This window comes from Amblyomma maculatum, chromosome 3, assembly GCF_055883805.1.
Source record: "Amblyomma maculatum isolate TAMU_Amacu chromosome 3, ASM5588380v1, whole genome shotgun sequence".
Taxonomy (NCBI): domain Eukaryota; kingdom Metazoa; phylum Arthropoda; class Arachnida; order Ixodida; family Ixodidae; genus Amblyomma; species Amblyomma maculatum.
The window spans coordinates 15,060,922-15,080,585 of NC_139346.1; the positions used below are offsets into that span (position 1 = coordinate 15,060,922).

Sequence of the window (19,664 nt, forward strand, 5' to 3'; positions counted from 1 at the left end):
CGAATGATTTTGAGCGTCTGGAAGCATGGGCTGCGGCAATTCCTGGAGGTGGTCGTCAGCTCACATCGAGAGATGACGTCTGCAAGAAGCATCTATCGAGCAACATGATGAGACGTAACTAAGTACTGCGGTGAGCTTGGAGGCGAGGTAATCCTTGACTACCCGAAGAAACCTGGACTGCATCCAGAGGCTGTTCCCTGCACCTTTCTTTCCCCTTCGGCAGCTTTGACATCTCCGAAAAGGAAGCGGACTACCCGCGAAGCGTCATGTCATGCTATCAAACTACCAAGAATGATTGAATGCGACAAGCCGGGACAATCAACGGCGAGGAACGTCATTGATATTGACACAGCGGGGAAGGCCCAGAGGCGTGAGGAAAATCAGCTCTATTTGCATCCACGCGACGACGTTCTTCCATGTGCCAGTACCAGCAGTTCCGATATGCTGTGCGCCTCAGAATAGCAGGGTAAAGCTACCAACATTCCTGCGACAGACATACAGTCAAGCGGTTCCTCGTCTGAACAATCCTTGCTTCACAAACTCATGAAAGAGAAGCCTTTCAGCTTGCTGAGCTCAGCATGAAATCGTGATGAAATAAGTACAGAAGACGTGGAAAGTATTTGTTTCGCGGAACTCAGGAAAGCTTCAGCAACTTCACCAGCTACTATGATCAAGAGTTTAGAGCTAGCATTGCGTGGCGAGGGGTTGAAAGTAAGGCAATATGTTTTCCACCGCGAAGTGACCAGAAAGGTGTTCAAAGTTCCTAGCCTCCACGACGTCCCGGACATCACTGAATTGTTTGCCATGTTTCATAAAAGCGTTGTCTGCGACGGGGGTCCTGCAAAGAGCAAGTTTCTTGGTATCCAATTAGAATGCGCCACAGTTGAAAAACTCAGATTCTGGAGGCAAAAAAAATTGTTCCCTGTTCTTGATGGGTCAACGCAATGAAGATCATGCAAATGCTTAGACAACACGCTGCGTGTTCACAGAGCGCGGAAAGAAAAACGAGCGAAAGAGACATGCATACGACTTCCGCTGACTCCTTCGAAGAGACCAAAGTTGGAAGCATTGCGATGGCAGAGTATTGCCTCCTACCGCTCAGTTAAGGAAAAGAAGGAACTCATCGATGAACTGCTCAACTATAAAGAGCAAGTTCAGGACCTAGAAGACAACGAAGTGGAAGAAGTGTGCTACTGTGTTTGTGTACTGGTGTGTTGTTCTGCTGTCTTCTCTTGACTGCTGGATCCTGTATTGTCTGCAAGCCTGACCGTTCTCTCCGGTGAGGCTATTTCACTCCGGGGGATTGGGCAGTAGTTGTTTTAAACCGGAATTAGGGTTCATGTACAGCTAGGCCTATAGTGTCTCTAGCTTTCTCAGGTGTGGGTTCGTCGTCCTGGTTTGCCAGTCCGCCGGCCTAAAGCTTGGACTTGGAATCTTTTCGAAGGAATGGAATAAGTGTAATATCGGTGGCATTTGTACCAATTGGGGATGGATTCCTGAAGTTAAAAATGCAAAAATAATCCAGGAGCAGCTAAACGATGTCACCCCCCACTACCTAGAAATCTCTGAGGTGCGTCCGTTTGGTAGGAGAGGTATCCTCTGTAAGTCCTCGAATATGCAGTGTGTGTCGGACCTGCTTCGATGCACATCGTTTGCATCACTGCCGGTAAAGCCTTTTATACCTGAACAGCTGGCATGTGCAAAAGGTATTATAAGCGGCGTGGATTCGACGGCTTCTCCGCAAGAAATGACCGAGGAATTTAATGGGGTTAGCATTGGCATCATCACTATTCCGTTGCAGCAGGGATTCTGGTGGCTTTAGAGTGCCGAGAGAATCGATGATAGCGACGTTTGCCGGGGCTAACTGTCCAAAAGAAATTAAGGTATGGCCCATGGTGTACCCTGTAGATCCCCTGCAGCCTCGCCCTTTGCAGTGCAAAAACTTCTGGCGATTCGGACCCAGAAGCAAGGCGTGCAAATCCGCAACACGCTGCAGACTGTGCGGAGACAACCATTCATCTGACATGTGCACCTCTGCTGTGGTAATTTGCACACTATGTCACGCTGATCACCGTGCTGATGATGGTGCATGCCTAAAACGCGCAGATGAGCAAACTGTTCTCGACATTATCCAGCATAAAAAGTGTTCTAGAGCAGATGCCTGTGCACAGCTAGACCATAAGAGGAATTCGTATGCAGCTTGTGCAAAAACACTAGCTTCGGATGTGGAAACAGGCATGACAAATTCGGTTGTCTCAGCTGTAGAGGAATCACTTGAGGGTTTCTTCGAGCGCATGTTAAGCACGTTTACAGAAGCTGTGTCACATGTCATAGCTACAAAAATTGGTTCTACCGAAATTGCAGCTTTGCAAGTTGGCAACCCTGTTATAGCTGAATGCCATACTCCTATGGTGGCTAGGGCCTCGGTTGAGGGAGATTCTACACAGATGACGCCTACTCCTTTTTCTTCAATGGAAGTACAGGATCAGGGTCCTGTGGATACCATTTACCCATTTCTACATTTACCCATTGGATGTAGAGATGACATGTCCATCCCAGAAGCGCCGCGCTTCTTCCTCTCCCTCAGAATTCACCCATTCTAACACTAAAAGTAAAAAAGGTTCCCCTAATCTTCAGAATAACACTGATGTCTTAAAGGAGGCTGTTTCAGCCTCCCGGATTCTGCAATAATCATGGCGGGGTTAAAAGAACTACAGTGGAATTGTCGTTCAATTGCTTCTTCGTTTCACGATTTACAGAATCTTATATCAAATTTCAACCCTGACATAATTTTATTACAAAAAACTTGGCTTTTGCCAAATCGGCCATTTTCTCTGAAATATTTTAGAACTTTTAGATCAGATCGCATTAGCGGCCGGGGTGACGGCTTGCTAACAATAATTTTGTCAAAAACATTTCATCGGGCGAAGGTGTCACACAAAATTCAACAAGACTGCGAACTGCTTGCAGTTGATATCGCAATTCTACAGTCTTCTCCTCTCACTAAAGCAAATGTCTACTTCCCAACAGGTGTCCGTACAACAGATTGTTTAAGTCATCTATTGAGCCCAACCAACAGACTGATTATTGCTAGCGATTTTAATTCATACCATGTTATTTGGGGTTACCGTTTGGGGTTACCAGGCAGCGGCTTTGGAACTGGATATCTGTAAATGATGTGCGTTGCTCTAATAGTCCAGGCATAACCTACATGCGAGCAGCTTCCAGGCAGTAATTGATTTAACGTTAGCAGCAAATGGATTAGGGGTCTCATCACGGGCTACGGTGGATTGTTGTACATCTATCGACCAGTTCCGAGTTACGTTTAATATCTGCTCCCCTTAGAATAATTTCTTGTGAACAAAAATTTGTCAACCATGATCTCTTTAAAAAGTTTGTGAATTCCTCCTTTTCCTCCCTAGCGTCATCTCAGCCTTCTAAACACGCTCAACAAGCACTCTCTTCTCTGTTAGATGCCACTAAGCGTTCAGTGTTCACTGTGAAATCGTCTGTCTTTAACAAAATGTCGTGCCGATGGTGGAACGAAGAATGTGAAAAAAATTCCGTCGTAGAAAAGCTGCATGGAAGAGCCTTTCCCATAACCAGTGTCCCAAAAATTGGATAAATTATAAATTTTATGCGGCTTCATTTAAAAAAAAATATTCGTATAGCAAAGAATGACTCTAATGCTAATATGAATCCTGTAAAATCTGTAATCCATTTAATCGGAAGGCACTCTATAGGTTCACGGAACGCAACCAAAGTTCATCTTCGCCACATGTAACCTAGTCAGAGGTGTTATCACCCAATGAAGCAAAAGATAAACTTGAACAAATTGGGAACGATCTTGCTATTCGCTTTCAGGCGCAAACTGTGGTTCCAATACATCGACCTACGCCACGTGCTGATTTCATTGCAATTGAGCCATCGGAATTGCATTGTAAAGCGGCTGCTCTGAATCCTGCAGCTCCTGGGTATGACGGTATTACAGTGGCTATGCTGAAAGCTAGTGCAAGACCACAACTCGGAAGTGTTGAATATTGTAAATTTTTCCATGGAGACTGGAATGTTGCTAAAATTACACTAATCCTCAAAGATCCGAAAAAAAAAAAGGTTTTCATTTGGATAATATTCGGCCGATTTCTCTAACTTCAAATCTAGTGAAACTTATTGAACGCATAGTTCACCTGCGCCTCACAAACCCTGTGATTACCCTGAATGTATTTAGTGATGCACAAATTGGTTTTCCTCAAGGGTGCTCGATTCGGACGGCTCATATAGTTTTGGAGAGTAGAATTAGGTTAGCAAGGAAGAAAAAAGAAGTGTCAGCATTAGTCACTTTGGATATCGCCAAAGCATATGACAGTATAGAACACTCTATACTGTTGAATACCATAAACGAAATTAGGCCACCTTTTTACATTTTTGCATGACTAAAAGAATTCTTAACAAATAGAAAATTTTTCTGCACTAGAGGTTCTATAACTTTTGAAACTATTACCAAGCTAGAGGCATTCTTCGGGGTTCGGTGCTATCTTCATTGCTATATAATATAATAATGAGGGATATTCCTGTTCATCCAAATGTAGAAAAGTACGTGTATGCAGATGATATTGCCTTTTTCTCTTCTGCACGAGATGTTCATTCTTTATACCAGTTATTGCAAGCCTTCTTGGATGCCCTTAAAGTATGGCTGGGTAAATTAAAACTAATTCTTAACGTGAAGAAATTCTCAGTACTCGTTTTCCCACCGGCACACCCTCTTTATATATCTCCCTTGCGTATCCCACAAATCCCACAGATTGAATCCTTAAAGTACTTGGGTGTATTCTACCACTCTCGATTAGACTGGCGGCCTCATATCAAAAGTAATTGCCTGAAAGGTGAGCGAGCCCTTGGTCGCCCGATTCGAATTAGCCATAAGAAATTCGGTATGCATAGAGATACTCTTTTGTTGCTCTATAAAAATTATTTGAGACTAATTCTGGAGTTCGGCTGTGTTTTTTTCTCGGGCAGTCCTGAATACAAACTAAGACCTTTTTTCCTATGGAGAGGCTCGCTTTACGACTATGTTTGGGGTTGCCAAAATCAGTTTCAAATGCAGTCCTCTATTTAGAGGCCCGTGTACGGGACTTGAACTCTCGATTTAGGCTCCTCACTGTGCGAACCTTTTTGCGAGCATTGGAATCTCTGTCTGGAGTGGCTTCTCCCATTTTTATTACACATCAATCTCAGTTTCTAGATTATCATTGGCTGCAATATAAGCAACCACAATTTGTATTTACTCAATCCTTGCTGTCCACAATTGCAGTTTCGCTTATGTCAGTAAGACATGTCGGCAATGTTCAAGCTACTTCCTAACTGTGCTTCGACCAGACGTTGCCATCAATGCAAAACACTTGACTACCACTGTAATAAATGGGCACCTTCAAGATTATCTATTACAGTATTCACGACACGAGCTATTTTCACAGACGCCTCACAACGGAATGAAAAAGCAGCAATAGGGTTTTATTACCAAGCACTCGATTGGAGTTTTTCTGTACGGATCCTTGATTACACACCAATATTTAAGGCTGAATTTCTTGCAATTGGTTTGGCCCTTCAAAAATTTCCCGGTAATGTTACTCACGTAATCATACTCTCTGACTGCCTGTCAGTCTTAGCAGCATTAGAAAGTCCGAAAATGCGTCTTTTGAAACAAACCCTGATGTTTTTCTTCCGATGCATTTAACAAACCCTGATGTTTTTCCTTCCGATACATTTACAGGAAGTACGTTTTCAGTGGGTTCCGGGACACTGTGGCATCGCTTTTAATACAATGGCCGATCATTTCGCAAATTCAGCTCTCATGCGCCTGCTGCCGATTTTGTACCCAATATTATCTTGCTAAATATATCCCGTTTTGAACGGTTTCAAACGATAAACTCCTTGAGCCATGAGCCACTCCTTGCGACTACGGATTTTAACCATTTAAATTTCCATTGGAATGTCCGATGTTGTACCTCGAGGCAATCTGAGGTCCCCATGACGCTCATGCGTTGTAGAATTCCTTCCCTCAATCTTTATTTATGTCGCACTGGATTCACGCCGTCGAATCTTCGTGCGTCGTGTGATGACGTGGAAACAAATGAACATTACATTTTGTCCTGACGCAGGTATGCTACTCAGAGAAGAAAATATTTAGATATACCTCTTGCTCGCCTCGGATTGCCATTTACAGTTCCTGTCCTCCTCTCCTTTGGTGCAACCATCAAAGGGTATGCCATAAAACTGGTGTGTGACTTGCTTCATAATTATAATATTGCTACTGGAAGCTGTTGGAAGCGCTGATCTGTTTGAATCGTACTCGTTTTTTCTTTTTATTAATATTTTTAATATTTGACAAATTCAATCCTTTTTTCATTGTTTTCTATTATTATCGCCTCAAAACTTCAAATGATTTCAGCAACACTAACTACTGATTATTAGGTTATCTATCATACAGTCAAATCGACATTCTCAATTATATTATTTCACCTACAACGAATCCCCCACTGTGGGTATGTGCCATTATAATGAGGGAGAAGAAGAAGAAGCGGGGCTTCCAGACACGCACCGTATGTTGTTAACGGAGTACATAGCTGCCGCGAAAGCTACATCAAAACAGGAAAGGCGTTACACGGACAACTGGCTGCTGCTGTGGCTACTGCTGCACATTCTTTCGCCATCAAGCTACAGGTTTCTTTCGGAAAACGACATATTGCCTTTGCCGTGTGTTAGAACCGTGAGGAAATACATTGCTACCGTAGGACTTAAATGTGGTTTCAAATTGGATTTCTTCGCGGCACTGAAATAGAAAGTAGAAGTGAAATCTAGCTTCCAAAGGCATGGCATGCTTGTCTTCGATGAGGTGCAGGTGAGAAATAGAAAATGTGTGGACTCGAAAATGCTAACGTACATCGGCATCATTGACTACGGTGAGGGTAGGGGTGAAACACCTGCGCTGGCCAACCAAGGATTGTGTTTATGTTTTGTTCCTTCGGAGAAAATTATGCACAACCTATCGGGGTGTTTGTATCAAGGGAAGCGACAAAGACCCTGCATACCGGGGGACTGGAAGGTTGGGAAGGTGATTCTATTGCATAAGTCCGGAGATAAACATTCCCTACATAAATATCGACCAACCTCACTAACAAGAATTCCATGTAAAATTATAGAGCATGGTATTTACTCTCACCTTGCATCATTCCTTGATTCTAACACTTTTTTTACTGAGAGTCAACATGGGTTTTGAAAGTTTTTTTCTTGTGAAACGCAGCTTTTAACCTTCACGCATGATCTAAATTCATTCCTTGATAGGGGTTTCGTTGTCGACTGCATATGTCTTGATTTTTCGAAGGCTTTTGACAAGGTCTCTCATCAATTACTTTTTCTGAAACTAAGTAAACTTGACCTTGACCCTAACGTTCTCATGTGGCTGCAATCTTTTCTTACAGATCGTTCACAGTTTGTCACTGCTAATAACACATCATTCTTCACTTCTCCAATTGGATCAGGCGCGCCACAAGGCTCTGTGCTAGGGCCTCTTCTTTTTCTTATATATATATATATATATATATATATATATATATATATATATATATATATATATATATATATATATATATATATATCAATTACTTACCTGATAACTTATGTTTTACAATGAATCTTTTCGCAGATGACTGCGTTATATACCGTGAAATTAACAGTGATTCTGACGTTGCTCTACTTCAAGCCGATATTAATCATGCCCTTGAATGGACTAACAGGTGGAACATAAAACTAAACATTAACAAATGCAAGTATATGCGTGTCTCTCGTCGTAACACTTTATTACCCTCATACCTTCCTTGAGTCTGTAGCTTGTTATAAATAATTAGGTGTATTTATTTCCATCGTAACTGGAAGACTCATATAGATCACATAACCAACAACGTAATCGCATGCTAGGCTACATACGTCGTAACTTTAGCCTTTCCTCCAGCTCCGTAAAATTGCTCCTTTAGAAATCGTTGGTTCGTAGCAAACTGGAGTATGCTTCATACACCAGGGACCCCTATCAAGAGACACTAATCTATGAACTCGAATCTATTCAGAACCGTGCGGCCCGTTTCATTCTCTCTATCATCGTAATTCTAGTGTCACTGCTATGAAATCAAGCTTATCACTGCCAGTACTGTCTCAACGTAGAATATAATTCCGTCTTTGTCTATTTCATAAGATCTACTATAATAACCCCATTCTTAAGAGAAAATTCATAACGCCACCTTGCTACATGTCTGCTCGGATCGATCACCGTTATAAAGTTGGTATTCCTTCGTGCCAAACAAATCACTTCTCCAACTGATTCATCCCCAGCGCATCGGCACAATGGAATCGCCTTCTCCCATCGGTTGTAGAAATAAGTGACCATTCTGCGTTTAAATCTGCTTTAGCTAATCTGATGTTAACATAGTACATTGAATTGTTCCACATGGCCATTTGTTTATTGCTTTTAGTGCATCTGCTGTTTTTAATAAACTCTTTCTTCTCTTTTTTCCCCCCAAATTGTGCTGCCGATTACGTGTATGATGGTATATTTCGGCAATTTCGTTTCCTGCCGGCTCGTAAAATTGTTTTGTTTTACTTACGTGGCATATTTGTGTGCTTATATATTTTGCTCATACGTCTGTGCCAGTAGCTAATAATTTGTATTCTTATATTGTTGTAACTTGCTTATTTGTGCCAGCCATACTACTGTTCGCATTTGTTTTAATACTGATTGCTGGTCTTCTTTTCCTTTTTTTCTTTTAGTTTACCCCACTCCCCTGTGTAATTATTTGAAATAAATAAATAAATAAACAAACAAACAAACAAACAAATAAATAAATAAATAAATAAATAAATAAATAAATAAATAAATAAATAAATAAATAAATAAATAAATAAATAAATAAATAAATAAATAAATAAATAAATAAATAAATAAAAGGGAATTGTTTTGAGCCAATTGGTGCTGCAAGTGATAGTGATGTTGAAAAACCCAGACGCAATTGCTGGCCACATCGCATGTTATGGCGCCAGTACCAACAAGAAAATGTGGACTCTGCTTGGTGTCAGTGGAAACCTGGACACAGTTAGGCACTTCTTTGAGTACCCGATGTATGAATACAGAAAGGTGTACGTATTTTCCGACGGGCCGCACCTCTTTAAGTGCATTAGAAATACACTATTAAAGCAGCGTTTGCTCAAAGTAAAAGAAGAGTGGGTGAAATGGTGGTTCTACGTAGCTGTCCACGAAGAAGATCTTAAGAATGTCTGCAGCTTGAAGGTATGCCTCAAAATAAGAAACCGCCACTTACACCCCTTAAACATGACCTCATGAGTTTAACACTCGCAATGCAGGTCTTCAGCCGATCCACGGCTTCTACCATCAAGTACTACAGCGAGCGGAACGTGTTCAATGCATTGGAGGTGGCGGGTACTGGGAATTTTACAGAAGGTGTCAAGGACCTATTGGACGCAATGAACATTCGACACCCCGAAGACGCTGTGCTCAAAGAAGGCAAAGACATTCTTGTGATGAAGGAATCTCTGAAATGGCTCTAAGACTGGGAACGCGATCTCAACTTTGGTATCATCATCAAAGAAATGTTCATGGCTTCATTAACAGCAGAAGGTCTCCGAGTATCCATTTTATCTACGTTAGACCAGACAGAATATCTGCTAAACGTATGTTGCTTCAAATATGTTTTCGCTGCAAAATTCAATCAAGACCCTCTAGAACGATTTTTCGAAATAGTCGAACAGGCAGCCGGTGAAAACGACCACCCCGACATGCCAACGTTCCTTCATCTGTACAGAATGCTCGCTGTATACAGTCTGCTGAAACCGCCTAAGCTCGGCAACTGCGAAGCGTGAGAGGAAGCGCCTGTTATTGATTTTGCTGCCTCCATAGCTGCATTTAAGAACAAGAAATACGACGGGCTTAACATAGACATGCTCAAAGCAAAGCTCGACGGACTCATTGAAACTGAAGATTGGGACTGAAGTTGGGGATTGGAAACTGAAGATTGGGACACGCCCTCACATCAGATCCTGTTCTTGGCCACTTCAGTGACAGCACTCCAACCATCCTGCACACTGACGCCAGTGGGCACGGTCTTGGCGCTGTACTTCTGTAGCGTGATGCAACTTCGCGTGAGAAAGTGATTGCTTTCGCCAGTCGAACTATGACTCCAGCTGAGAACAACTACGCCATTACCGAGCAGGAGTGTCTTGCTGTCGTCTGGGCTGTCAAAAAATTTCGCCCTTACCTATACGGTCGGCACTTTACAGTTGTGATTGATCACCATGCTCTTTGCTGGTTGGCTTCGCTCAAACATTTGACAGGCCGACTTGGCCGTTGGATTCTACGCCTGCAAGAATACCATTTCGACGTCACTTATAAATCGGGCCTCAATTGGCCTCAGTATTGGCCACAGAGTGACTAGTCGTTGATTGGTCAACGGACTAAACTCGAATTTCGGTAACGCTAAGGAAGGGAGCGTTGAGCAGTTGGGCTGAGAGGACAGTTGTGCTCGGAGGAGAGTTGGGCTCAGACGAGAGTCGAGGGCAGACGGGTTGTTAAGAGGGAGGCTAGGCTGACGGAGGTCTCAAGGGACTCCGGCCTAAGTGTAGCAGAAGGCCAAGGCCTAATTCTGCTAGCCTCTGTCCTCCGATCGTTCACCCATTTGCAGTTAGCCCTCTATGCTGTCATGTCGCATCTGACGATGTTATTGTAAATAAGTGGTAAAAGGTGTAAATAAATGTGTACAGTCTGAGAAGGGAAGCTCTCATCTCCGCACTGCAATGTATCGCTGAACCACGCACGCAGCGGTGGTCACCAACGCCACTCTGTACGAGCTAAGGCAGAAGAAGAAACAGCAAGAAATACCTGTCGTATAGGGAATCCCATCCATTCCCCACGCCTTCTCCCGAACTGTTTAGCTGGACCTTCGATAGATCACTGCAGTAAAATAAATAATAACAGCATATGTAGCTAATGGCTATAATATGAAAAACATGGCACATCAGTATTTTTAAACAGAAGCAAAGACACTAACAATGGCATTAGACACAAAACATACAAAACATCAGCAATTCAACAAATTCTTCTTCAAGTAATTCTTAAATGTGTGCAAGGGCATATACGTTTTCAGTGTTAAAGTCAATGAGCTCCAGAATGAAATGGCTGCAAAGGATTTCATTTTTTCATACTTGGTACGCAATTTTGGTTGTAGAAAATGGTTATTGGCTGCAAATCTTGTAGAGTTATAGTTCGAAAGTCGTATCGAATTAACAAACTGAAAATGCATGCTGCCATTCAATAGCCTAAAGAACACGATTACAATGTGATACTAGAAGAGCTGGTGGACTGAAAAGATTTGATCTTCATATAATAAGGGACGAGCGTTAGTGGAAAAAGTGCTGCAGGTGAAATACGGATGGCCTGATTTTGTATATGCTGTGCAGACGATAAATGACCGTTGTATTTCCCCAAGCGACAATTCCGTAAGTGAGCCGACTGTGAACGAAAGCAAATACAGAGATAAGAAAATGTAACACGAAAAATATCATCATCATCATTATCATCCTCCTCCGCCTGACTATACCCATTGCAGGGCAAAGGCCTCCCCGATATTCCTCCAATTAACCCGGTCCTGTGCTAGCTGTATCCACTTGACACCTGCGAACTTCTTTACCTCATCCGCCTACCTAACACTCTGCCGACCCTGGCTAGGTTTTTCTTTCCTTCCATGATTAGTCCTACAAAACCCCAGGAAAACATGGGCGCGCTTTATGAGAGCTCGGATGCTAAACATATATTTTTTTTTTTCAGATGAGTGAAGGTGAGCTGAGAATTTAAATGCAGAATCCAGAATAATGCCAAGAAAGCTAGTGTTATTTGAAGCTAGAATAGTATAAGAACAGAGGCTCAACGCAGAATTGCGTGGAATGGTTTTCTGGCTACTTTTGAAGATTAAAAAATTTGTTTTTGGTGGGGTTAATAACCGGGTGGTTATTGAGACACCGTTTTGTTATGTTACTCAAACCGGTATTCAAAACAACAGTAAGATCATCAATGAACCTGTTAGATAATGACACGGTATTGTCGTCAGCGTATAAAACCCAGTATATAATATGATCAGTAAAGGTCCTGAAAAAGATCCCTGAGGAACACCTTGGTTAATAGTTTTAGCTAGAGAGGGTGTTCCATTAATATTGATTATTTGTTTATGCTCTTGTAAGTAGCTTTTCAGAAGGAGAGATACAGGGGCTACTATGCCATAACATTCAGTTTTTTTTTAGCAGAATCAAATGGTTAATCATATCGCATCAAAAGCTTTTATGAAATCTAAATACACAGAACCAACAAATTCGCCATTGTCAATGCCTTGCATAATACATTCAGTCAAAGAGATGAGAGCCAAGTTAGTTGAGCTGCCAGACATAAAACGAAACTGACAGGAGGTAATAGTATTAAATTGATTGCCTAAGCGACTGAATACTAATTTCTCAATTACTTTGCTAAGCTATTGGGTGATAGTTATACATTATTTGTCGGTCACCTTTTTTGAAGACCGGAATGACTTTCGCTGTTTTAAGGCAAGCATTAAAAACGCCATTCTTTAAGATGAGAATAATAATATGACAAGGCGGCTTAGAAACCAGACTAGCAACAATTTTCAGGTGCCGTGAGAATATGTTATCAAATCCAGGACTATTGAGGCTAATAATAATCACTCGATTTCACAAGAGGAGACAGGAAAAAGAAAAAAAAGATTGAATAGTGCGTTTCAAATCTAGATCTGGTGGAAGTGGAAGTCTGTTATGTGGCTCAGAAAAGAAGCCACTGAAAGCATTCGTGATGTTAAATCGCTGAGTGTAGAAAATATAATTCCATTTATTTACACCCGTTTTGTCCTTAATCTATATAGATTATTTTCCCTCGACACTGATTTGTAATATTCAACTGTTTGCGGACGACTGTGTCATTTATCGCACAATCACAAGCACGTCCGATAAAGTGTTGCTCCAAAATAATTTTGACCGCTTGCATGTATGGTGAGATGACTGGCTGATGTCCCTTAATCCCAGTAAGAGCAAACGCATATTTTTTCATCGCCAAAATATTCCATACCATTTCGCGTACTCAGTTGCTAACATCGTCCTTCAATCTGTACACTCATACAAGTGCTTAGGCGTTACCATTTGCCAGGATCTATCCTGGCTCACACACGCAACAAATATGTCACATCCCAATCTTTGCGATTTTTGAAGCGTCGTCTGCTACACGCGCCTCAGTACGTTAAGCGTCTCGCGTACAAAGAACACTTGAATCAGCTCAAAATCGCGCCACGAGGTTCAATCATTCCGCTTATTCATGCGACATCAGTGTAGCACCACTTAAAGCACAATAAAGTTTAGCATCTCTTGCTGGTTGCGTTGCTTCTCTGTCTGTTTCACAGTCTTTTTACAGCTGACTTTTCCAACCACACTAGACCCCCCCCCCCCCCCCCCCCCTCAACCCCCATATCTCACCGTACCGGCCATTTGCTCCAAGTATCTTGTCAAGGAGCCCGCACCGTCACCTTTTCCGCATCAATTTTTTTTCACACTTTAACGGACCGGAACGGTCTTTCCAACAACGTAGCTGCTGTCAAATGCCCATCAAGTTTTCGTTAACAATTTATGTAGTCATTTCAATATCACGTGGTCACTATAACCATATATTTTTGTGCTTTCCCACCCTTATGTAATATCATTACATGGGGTCTTTAAGGTAATAAAGTGAAGTGAAGGAACTAATAATGAGCGAAAGAAAACTTGCCTGTTTATCTTCGTGATCTGTACGTCAAACGTTTTAAACTCTTTTCAACTTTTTCAAAGCAAAACCTTTCAGAGCAAAGCCTTCCTCCCTGGTAGTTACTTGTAGCTTCAAAAATTGCAAGCTGTTGTCCTTAGAAATTTAAAAAGTAAAATCTATTCTCTTGGCTTGCCCCGCCCGGGTTGTGCAGTGGTAAATATTTCTTTATGCCTAATAATCCGTACGGAATACGGTACTTACCCACGCAAAATGAAGAGGGGGTTCCATATGATTCAATCATGCTAATGGGCCTCCACAGTATAGGGCGTTCAAGCATGCCAGGATATCACTGTGATCCTGATGCGCGTCCTGCACGAATTGTTTTTCCGCGAGGCTCTCCATTGGTTTATCGAGATTGTGAAGTTTGTCGATGATAATCCTGAGCGGTTGCCAAAGGTAGAACCTTTGATGAATCTAAAGGAATTTTAGAACGACGAAGCCAGCCCCTGGTTGGCTTATTATATGAATGTCTTGTGTGTGTTTGTGTTGTCTTGCAAAAGTCAGGCAGTAAAGAAAAAAAAAAAGCCGGGGTGGTGCAGTGTAAGACGCCCGACTACAGTGCCGGAGTACGCGGGTTTGATCCCGACCTCGGCGGCTGCGTTTCGATGGAGGCGAAACGAAGTGGCGTCCGTGTGCTGTGCGATGTCAGCGCACGTTAAAGATCCCCAGGTGGTCGAAATTACTCCGTAGCCCTCCACTACGGCTCCCCTTTCTCTCTTTCCCCTTTCATTCCCACAAGCTTCCTCCCTTTTCTTACGATTCGGTTCAGGTGTGACAGATACTGCGCATTTCCCTTCCTTTGAATCAATTATTCTCTTCGCGAGTTGTCTGAAGTAAGTAAAGATATCCTCCACGATTTTTGGATAGGTCAAAGGTGATTTTTTTTTTTCAAGACTATAAAGAAATACTGAGCATACTGAGTAAACCTTCTTTGCGCATTGCTTGCTTCAGGCGCCTGAGATAAGTTCTCTGTGTACAGCAAGATTAGTATTGCGCAAATGTAGAGCCATGCACGACCCGATACAGGATTAATTCTCCTAGATATATGATTGACGTTCAATGATAATACTGGTCGACAACAACAAAAAAGCGTCTAAAAGTGCCAAGAAGTTGTTCATAGACAAACCGGCAATGTTTTGAAAAAACACCGACTATTCCTTTGAATGCAGCTCCTAATAGCCACCAGTACCTTGCTTTGTAGGTTGGAATAAAAGAAGTCAACAATATCTGTGTTTCGAATAAATAATTTGCAGGTTATCACTTTTCCTGTCCTTGTCTGTTGTGTCGTAGTTTTTGCACTTGAATAACTATGAACTCGTAAACAAGATTGGAACCACCATACTGGTGAAACAATGAGTGAAAATAGTCAAAGAAGGCCTCCAGAAGTGGTGATATTGAATCAGTGGAAAACTAGGCGTTAATAATGAACGCTGCTGAGTCATGATAACAAGTTGGTTGGTTTGTGAGGTTTAACGTCCCAAAGCAACTCAGGCTATGAGAGACGCCGTAAGGGAGGACTCCGAAACTTTATACCAGCTCGTGTTCTCTAACGTGCACTGACATCGCACAGCACACGGGCGCCTTGCTTTTCGCCTCCAGCTAAAAGCTGCCGCCGAGGCAGGGATTCGATCCCGCATCCTTGGGAACAGTAGTCCGGCGCCGTAACCATTGCGCCACCCCGGCGGGGTCATGAGAACAAGGAAGAATTCTTTTCCAACACTTATCAGCACTTAACAATATGAAATTTTCATCTAATATAATTTTCATTTTAGTTCTAATCTGAGCGAGAAGTATTGAATCACGTTTATTTCTTATAAACGCTACGTTTGTGCATGCGCTTGATCGTCTAATCAGGTGGATTATGCCTCTCTTGTATGATGAGGGAACCAACTGGTGCACACATGTACCCTGTAAACTATAAATCTATTGTAACAAAATGTTCTGGAGACGCCAATTTCTCCTTTTCCCCTAACAAAATCCTCGTGCTGGGCTTCAACATATTTCTAAGCTTGGATTACTTGATAGCATGCCAAATATTGCCATTTTTTAATATAGTCATTTTGAAGCAATGACTTTTGTATGGTGTGGAAGCCACTTCCAGTAAGCCTGGACACTTAATTTAGCGGTTGGAGATTTTTGGCAGGCGCCGCTACTCAGCTTGTAGCAGTCGTGTCTTGTTAGCATAAGCTGCTTTAAGAAGAACACTGCGCTTTACAGATTGTGCCACAAAAGCGTAACCCGAACTGAATGTTTCCTGACTGCGCAGGTGTTCATCTTCCGTGTGCAGCGGGGTCCGTTCGCCGAGGAGTTCTACCAGTGCGTCACGTACGGATTCTACTCGGCTCGCTGGCAGGAGCAGCTGTACACGAGCGTGTCGCTCGTGTGCATGTTCGTCCTGCCACTCGCCACTCTGGTCACCACTTACATCTGCACCTTCTACACAATTTCCGGTACCACACTCTTACTATGAACGGAATGAAAATGAAGTTAACAAATTCCTAACGCACAAGCTAAACCGTGATGTTGGCAGTGGGGGTATATAACCACCACAGTGAATACTAGTTATTGGATGCAGTTGGCATTATATAGAAGGCATTAAACACGGTATCAGTTCGTTAGGTTAGCAGCGTAGAGAAGATTGAAACCTCGGTTGATACTTCGGCAAAGGTGAGAACTGACGAGAGGCAATTCCAGACGTGCCGACGGAAGTATTTCCAAGGGAATGCATTTCTGCATTATTAGTGACGCAAATATTTCCCGCGGTTAAGAACTACACCCTGTCTTTAAAATGGAGTGCATTAGAAGATTGTTCATTCCCGCTTCTGTTCCTGGTTCGGTAATGATGGGTTTACAGTGCATATACCTTCCTAATTTAGTAGGACTTGCAGCAAATCTCCTCCTCTGGCGCTGCAATTGCGGACACAGTGAAATCACGACCGGACATCCCTGACTAGAGCGAGTATTCAAAGCCTCATTAAATACCTACATATAATCTTTTAGCTTATCATGAATGGGCAGTTCATGAATCTCAAAATAGATTTATACTCAAATCATTTTTTCTAAGATGCACAGTTGAAAACAATCAATACAGGTATGCGGAGGCTAAAGAAAAATGTTCTACGTAAGTTGAGGGCAACCCAGAGAGCTGCGGAAAGGAAAATGGTAGGTTTAACGTTAAGAGATAGGAAGCGCGCAGAGTGGGTCTAAGAAATAACTCGAGTTAAAGGCATTCTAGTAAAACTCAAGTAGAAGAAATGGGCGTTCGAAGGGCATGTAGTGCGAAGATCGGATAACGTACTCTCGAAAAGGGCAAGTGGAATTCCATGAGAAGGCAAGCGTAGCAGGGCTAGGCAGAAGGTCGGGAGGACTGATGATGTTGAGAAGTTCGCAGGGGTCAAGTGTATGGGGCTAGTACAGGAACAAGTAAATTGAAGAAAAACGGGAGAGGCTTTCGCCATGCAGTGGATATAGTCGGGCTGATAATGATGAAGGTATCAACGTAACTGATTGCTAGGCGCTCCACACCATCTGAATCAGCTCTTTCTCTTGTTTATCCACTGTGTGTACACTTATTAAAAATAGTAAGGCCGCCTTTCACAACGACATGGGTTTTCCGGGCACGGATGTCTGGGGCTGGGGGCTCGAATGCAAACTCTGAACAAGGCGTAATTTGCATTGCAGTGGGAGTTAGCAGAAAGAGGTGAGAGAGATTTCTGGAGCTGAGTGAGAGATTCTCAGCTGCAGTTGGTGCCTTCGCCGGCTGAACAAACGCAGCAAATAATTCGTGAAGAGAAGAAAAACTGGAGCTGTCCGCATGTTGAAACCATATCCTGTGGCCAGCATCATCGACCACAGCAGACCATGCTATTCTAGGGTGCAGCCACGGCTGAATGCCAGCAGATTAAGCGTCGAACGATGCGTGCCATGTATTCAGCGTTAGGTACCCCTTGAAAGCTACAGTTTTTCCCTGTTGTGACATTTGCCTGCACTGAAATTAGCTTCGGTCGAATAATTAGGGGAATCCTCTCAAGGTGGCGCAGATTCATTATAATGGAGTAATTATACATTGACATCCACCGAAGTAATGCCGTATGGCTACAAAGGAAAGCTATACAGGTTTCTCAGAAGCTTCGTAGTTAAAAAAAAAAAAAATCGTCCTGGCCCGCGGATCGAGCCGGGACCACCGGCTTTCCGGGGCAGTCGCTCTACCAACTGGGCTAACTAGGACGGTCAGCAGTAGGGATGGCAGGGCGAGAGTGAATTTATCCATCACTCGAAAAGGAATGGTTTTTAGTCGAATATTAAGGGCGAACTCTAAGTTGGAGCAGATTCGTAATAAGGGAGTAATTACTGATTGACAGCCGCCCAAGCCAGGATGAATGCCCAGACCAGGACGAATGTTTTTTAACTATGAAGTTTCTGAGAAAGCTGTAGCTTTCCTCTGTAGCCGTATAGCTGCGCTTGGGTGCATGTTAGTGAGTAATTGATCCCTTATTACGAATCTACTCCGCTTTGGGGGATCCCCCGAAATATTCGACCAAAAACCATGTCCACTTTGAGTTATGGATAAATTTGCTCTCGCCCTGACATCTGCAATGCTGACCGTCTTCGTTTGCTCATTTCGTAGAGCAGCTGTCTCGGAAAGTCGGTGGTGCGGAGTTCGATCCCAGGGCGAATTTTTCTTTAACAATGAAGTTTCTGAGAAAGTTGTATAGCGCTCCTTTGGCAATGAGTAATTACTCCCTTAATATAAAATTAGCTTTATATGTGCAGCCAGCATTCCGCGCATTGTGTCAGTACTAATGGAAATCTCTCTGGGAGGCGCAAGTTTTCACTGCTTTTTTATAGAAGAATTAATAAATGGCTTCTAAAAGTTGGTATATTTTCGTAAGTAGAACAGGAGCGGGTGAAGAGGATTAGCGCAGGTGACTTGCTGCACATGCTGCATTTGGCGGCTACGCTGGTAACGAAAATGCCCCGTTTTTCCTATGTTTCCGGAGTAGGGGAGGCCAGCAGGAAGCAAATTTCGTCAAGGATTCTTGTGGTCTGTTCACAATCTGGCGCCAGCGGGATGTGTGTGACGGTGAGCAATCCGGTACATGTCCCCGGCTCGGTATCGTCCAGTGAGGTCATAGACAGTAATCATCGCGTTCACTTGCTGCGGCAATTTAATGGCTGCATCAGGACGAAGCGACAGCTTAAAAGGAGTATTTCCTCTTCCTTGACGTTCGTCATTAGTAGCGCAAAGCCTCGCGCATCGCCTGTAGGGGGCCTGCAGGAAGCTACCTGTTGGCAGCGGCATGAAATACGAGCTGGGCACATTCTCCGGGTGGAGCATTGCCGCAGCAGTTATGAAGAAAGTTCGCACGGGTGATTTACGGGTGATTGTGCGAGTGCATGGCGATTATTTTTGTGGTGTCAGCGTCAGAAAAGGAACTGGTCGAAAGTGGGCATGTGTTCTATGGCGATGCATTCGTGCTAAATGCATGCCGAAGGCAAGTGTCACCAAGCCCAGATACGCTGTGAAGCCTATTATTTCTGTGGTCCCTCTTTTCGTGTTTTGTGCTTTAAAGGCAATATCTTTTCTTATGCAATGTATTTGGGGAAACAGCTAAAAAGTCTAGTTTGTTTCACTCTGCAACTGGTACCTGCTTTGCCCGCTCGATCAAGCGGCACGCGAGAGAGGCGCGCTCAACAGGTGTTTTGTTGGCCCACTTCTGAACAGACGAAAGAGCTGAAATCTACTTGACAA

The 19,664-nt window shown here is 43.0% G+C and overlaps 1 protein-coding gene across 1 annotated transcript in view; it reads left to right on the forward strand.

Moving 5' to 3' along the window:
• Positions 1-19,664, forward strand: part of LOC146194263 (gonadotropin-releasing hormone receptor-like) — a 329,819-nt gene that overhangs the window by 301,122 nt on the left and 9,033 nt on the right. The window contains exon 2 of the mRNA XM_084596028.1: positions 16,179-16,362. Coding sequence (XP_084452154.1) covers positions 16,179-16,362 — 184 coding nt within the window. The remainder of the gene's footprint in view (positions 1-16,178; positions 16,363-19,664) is intronic.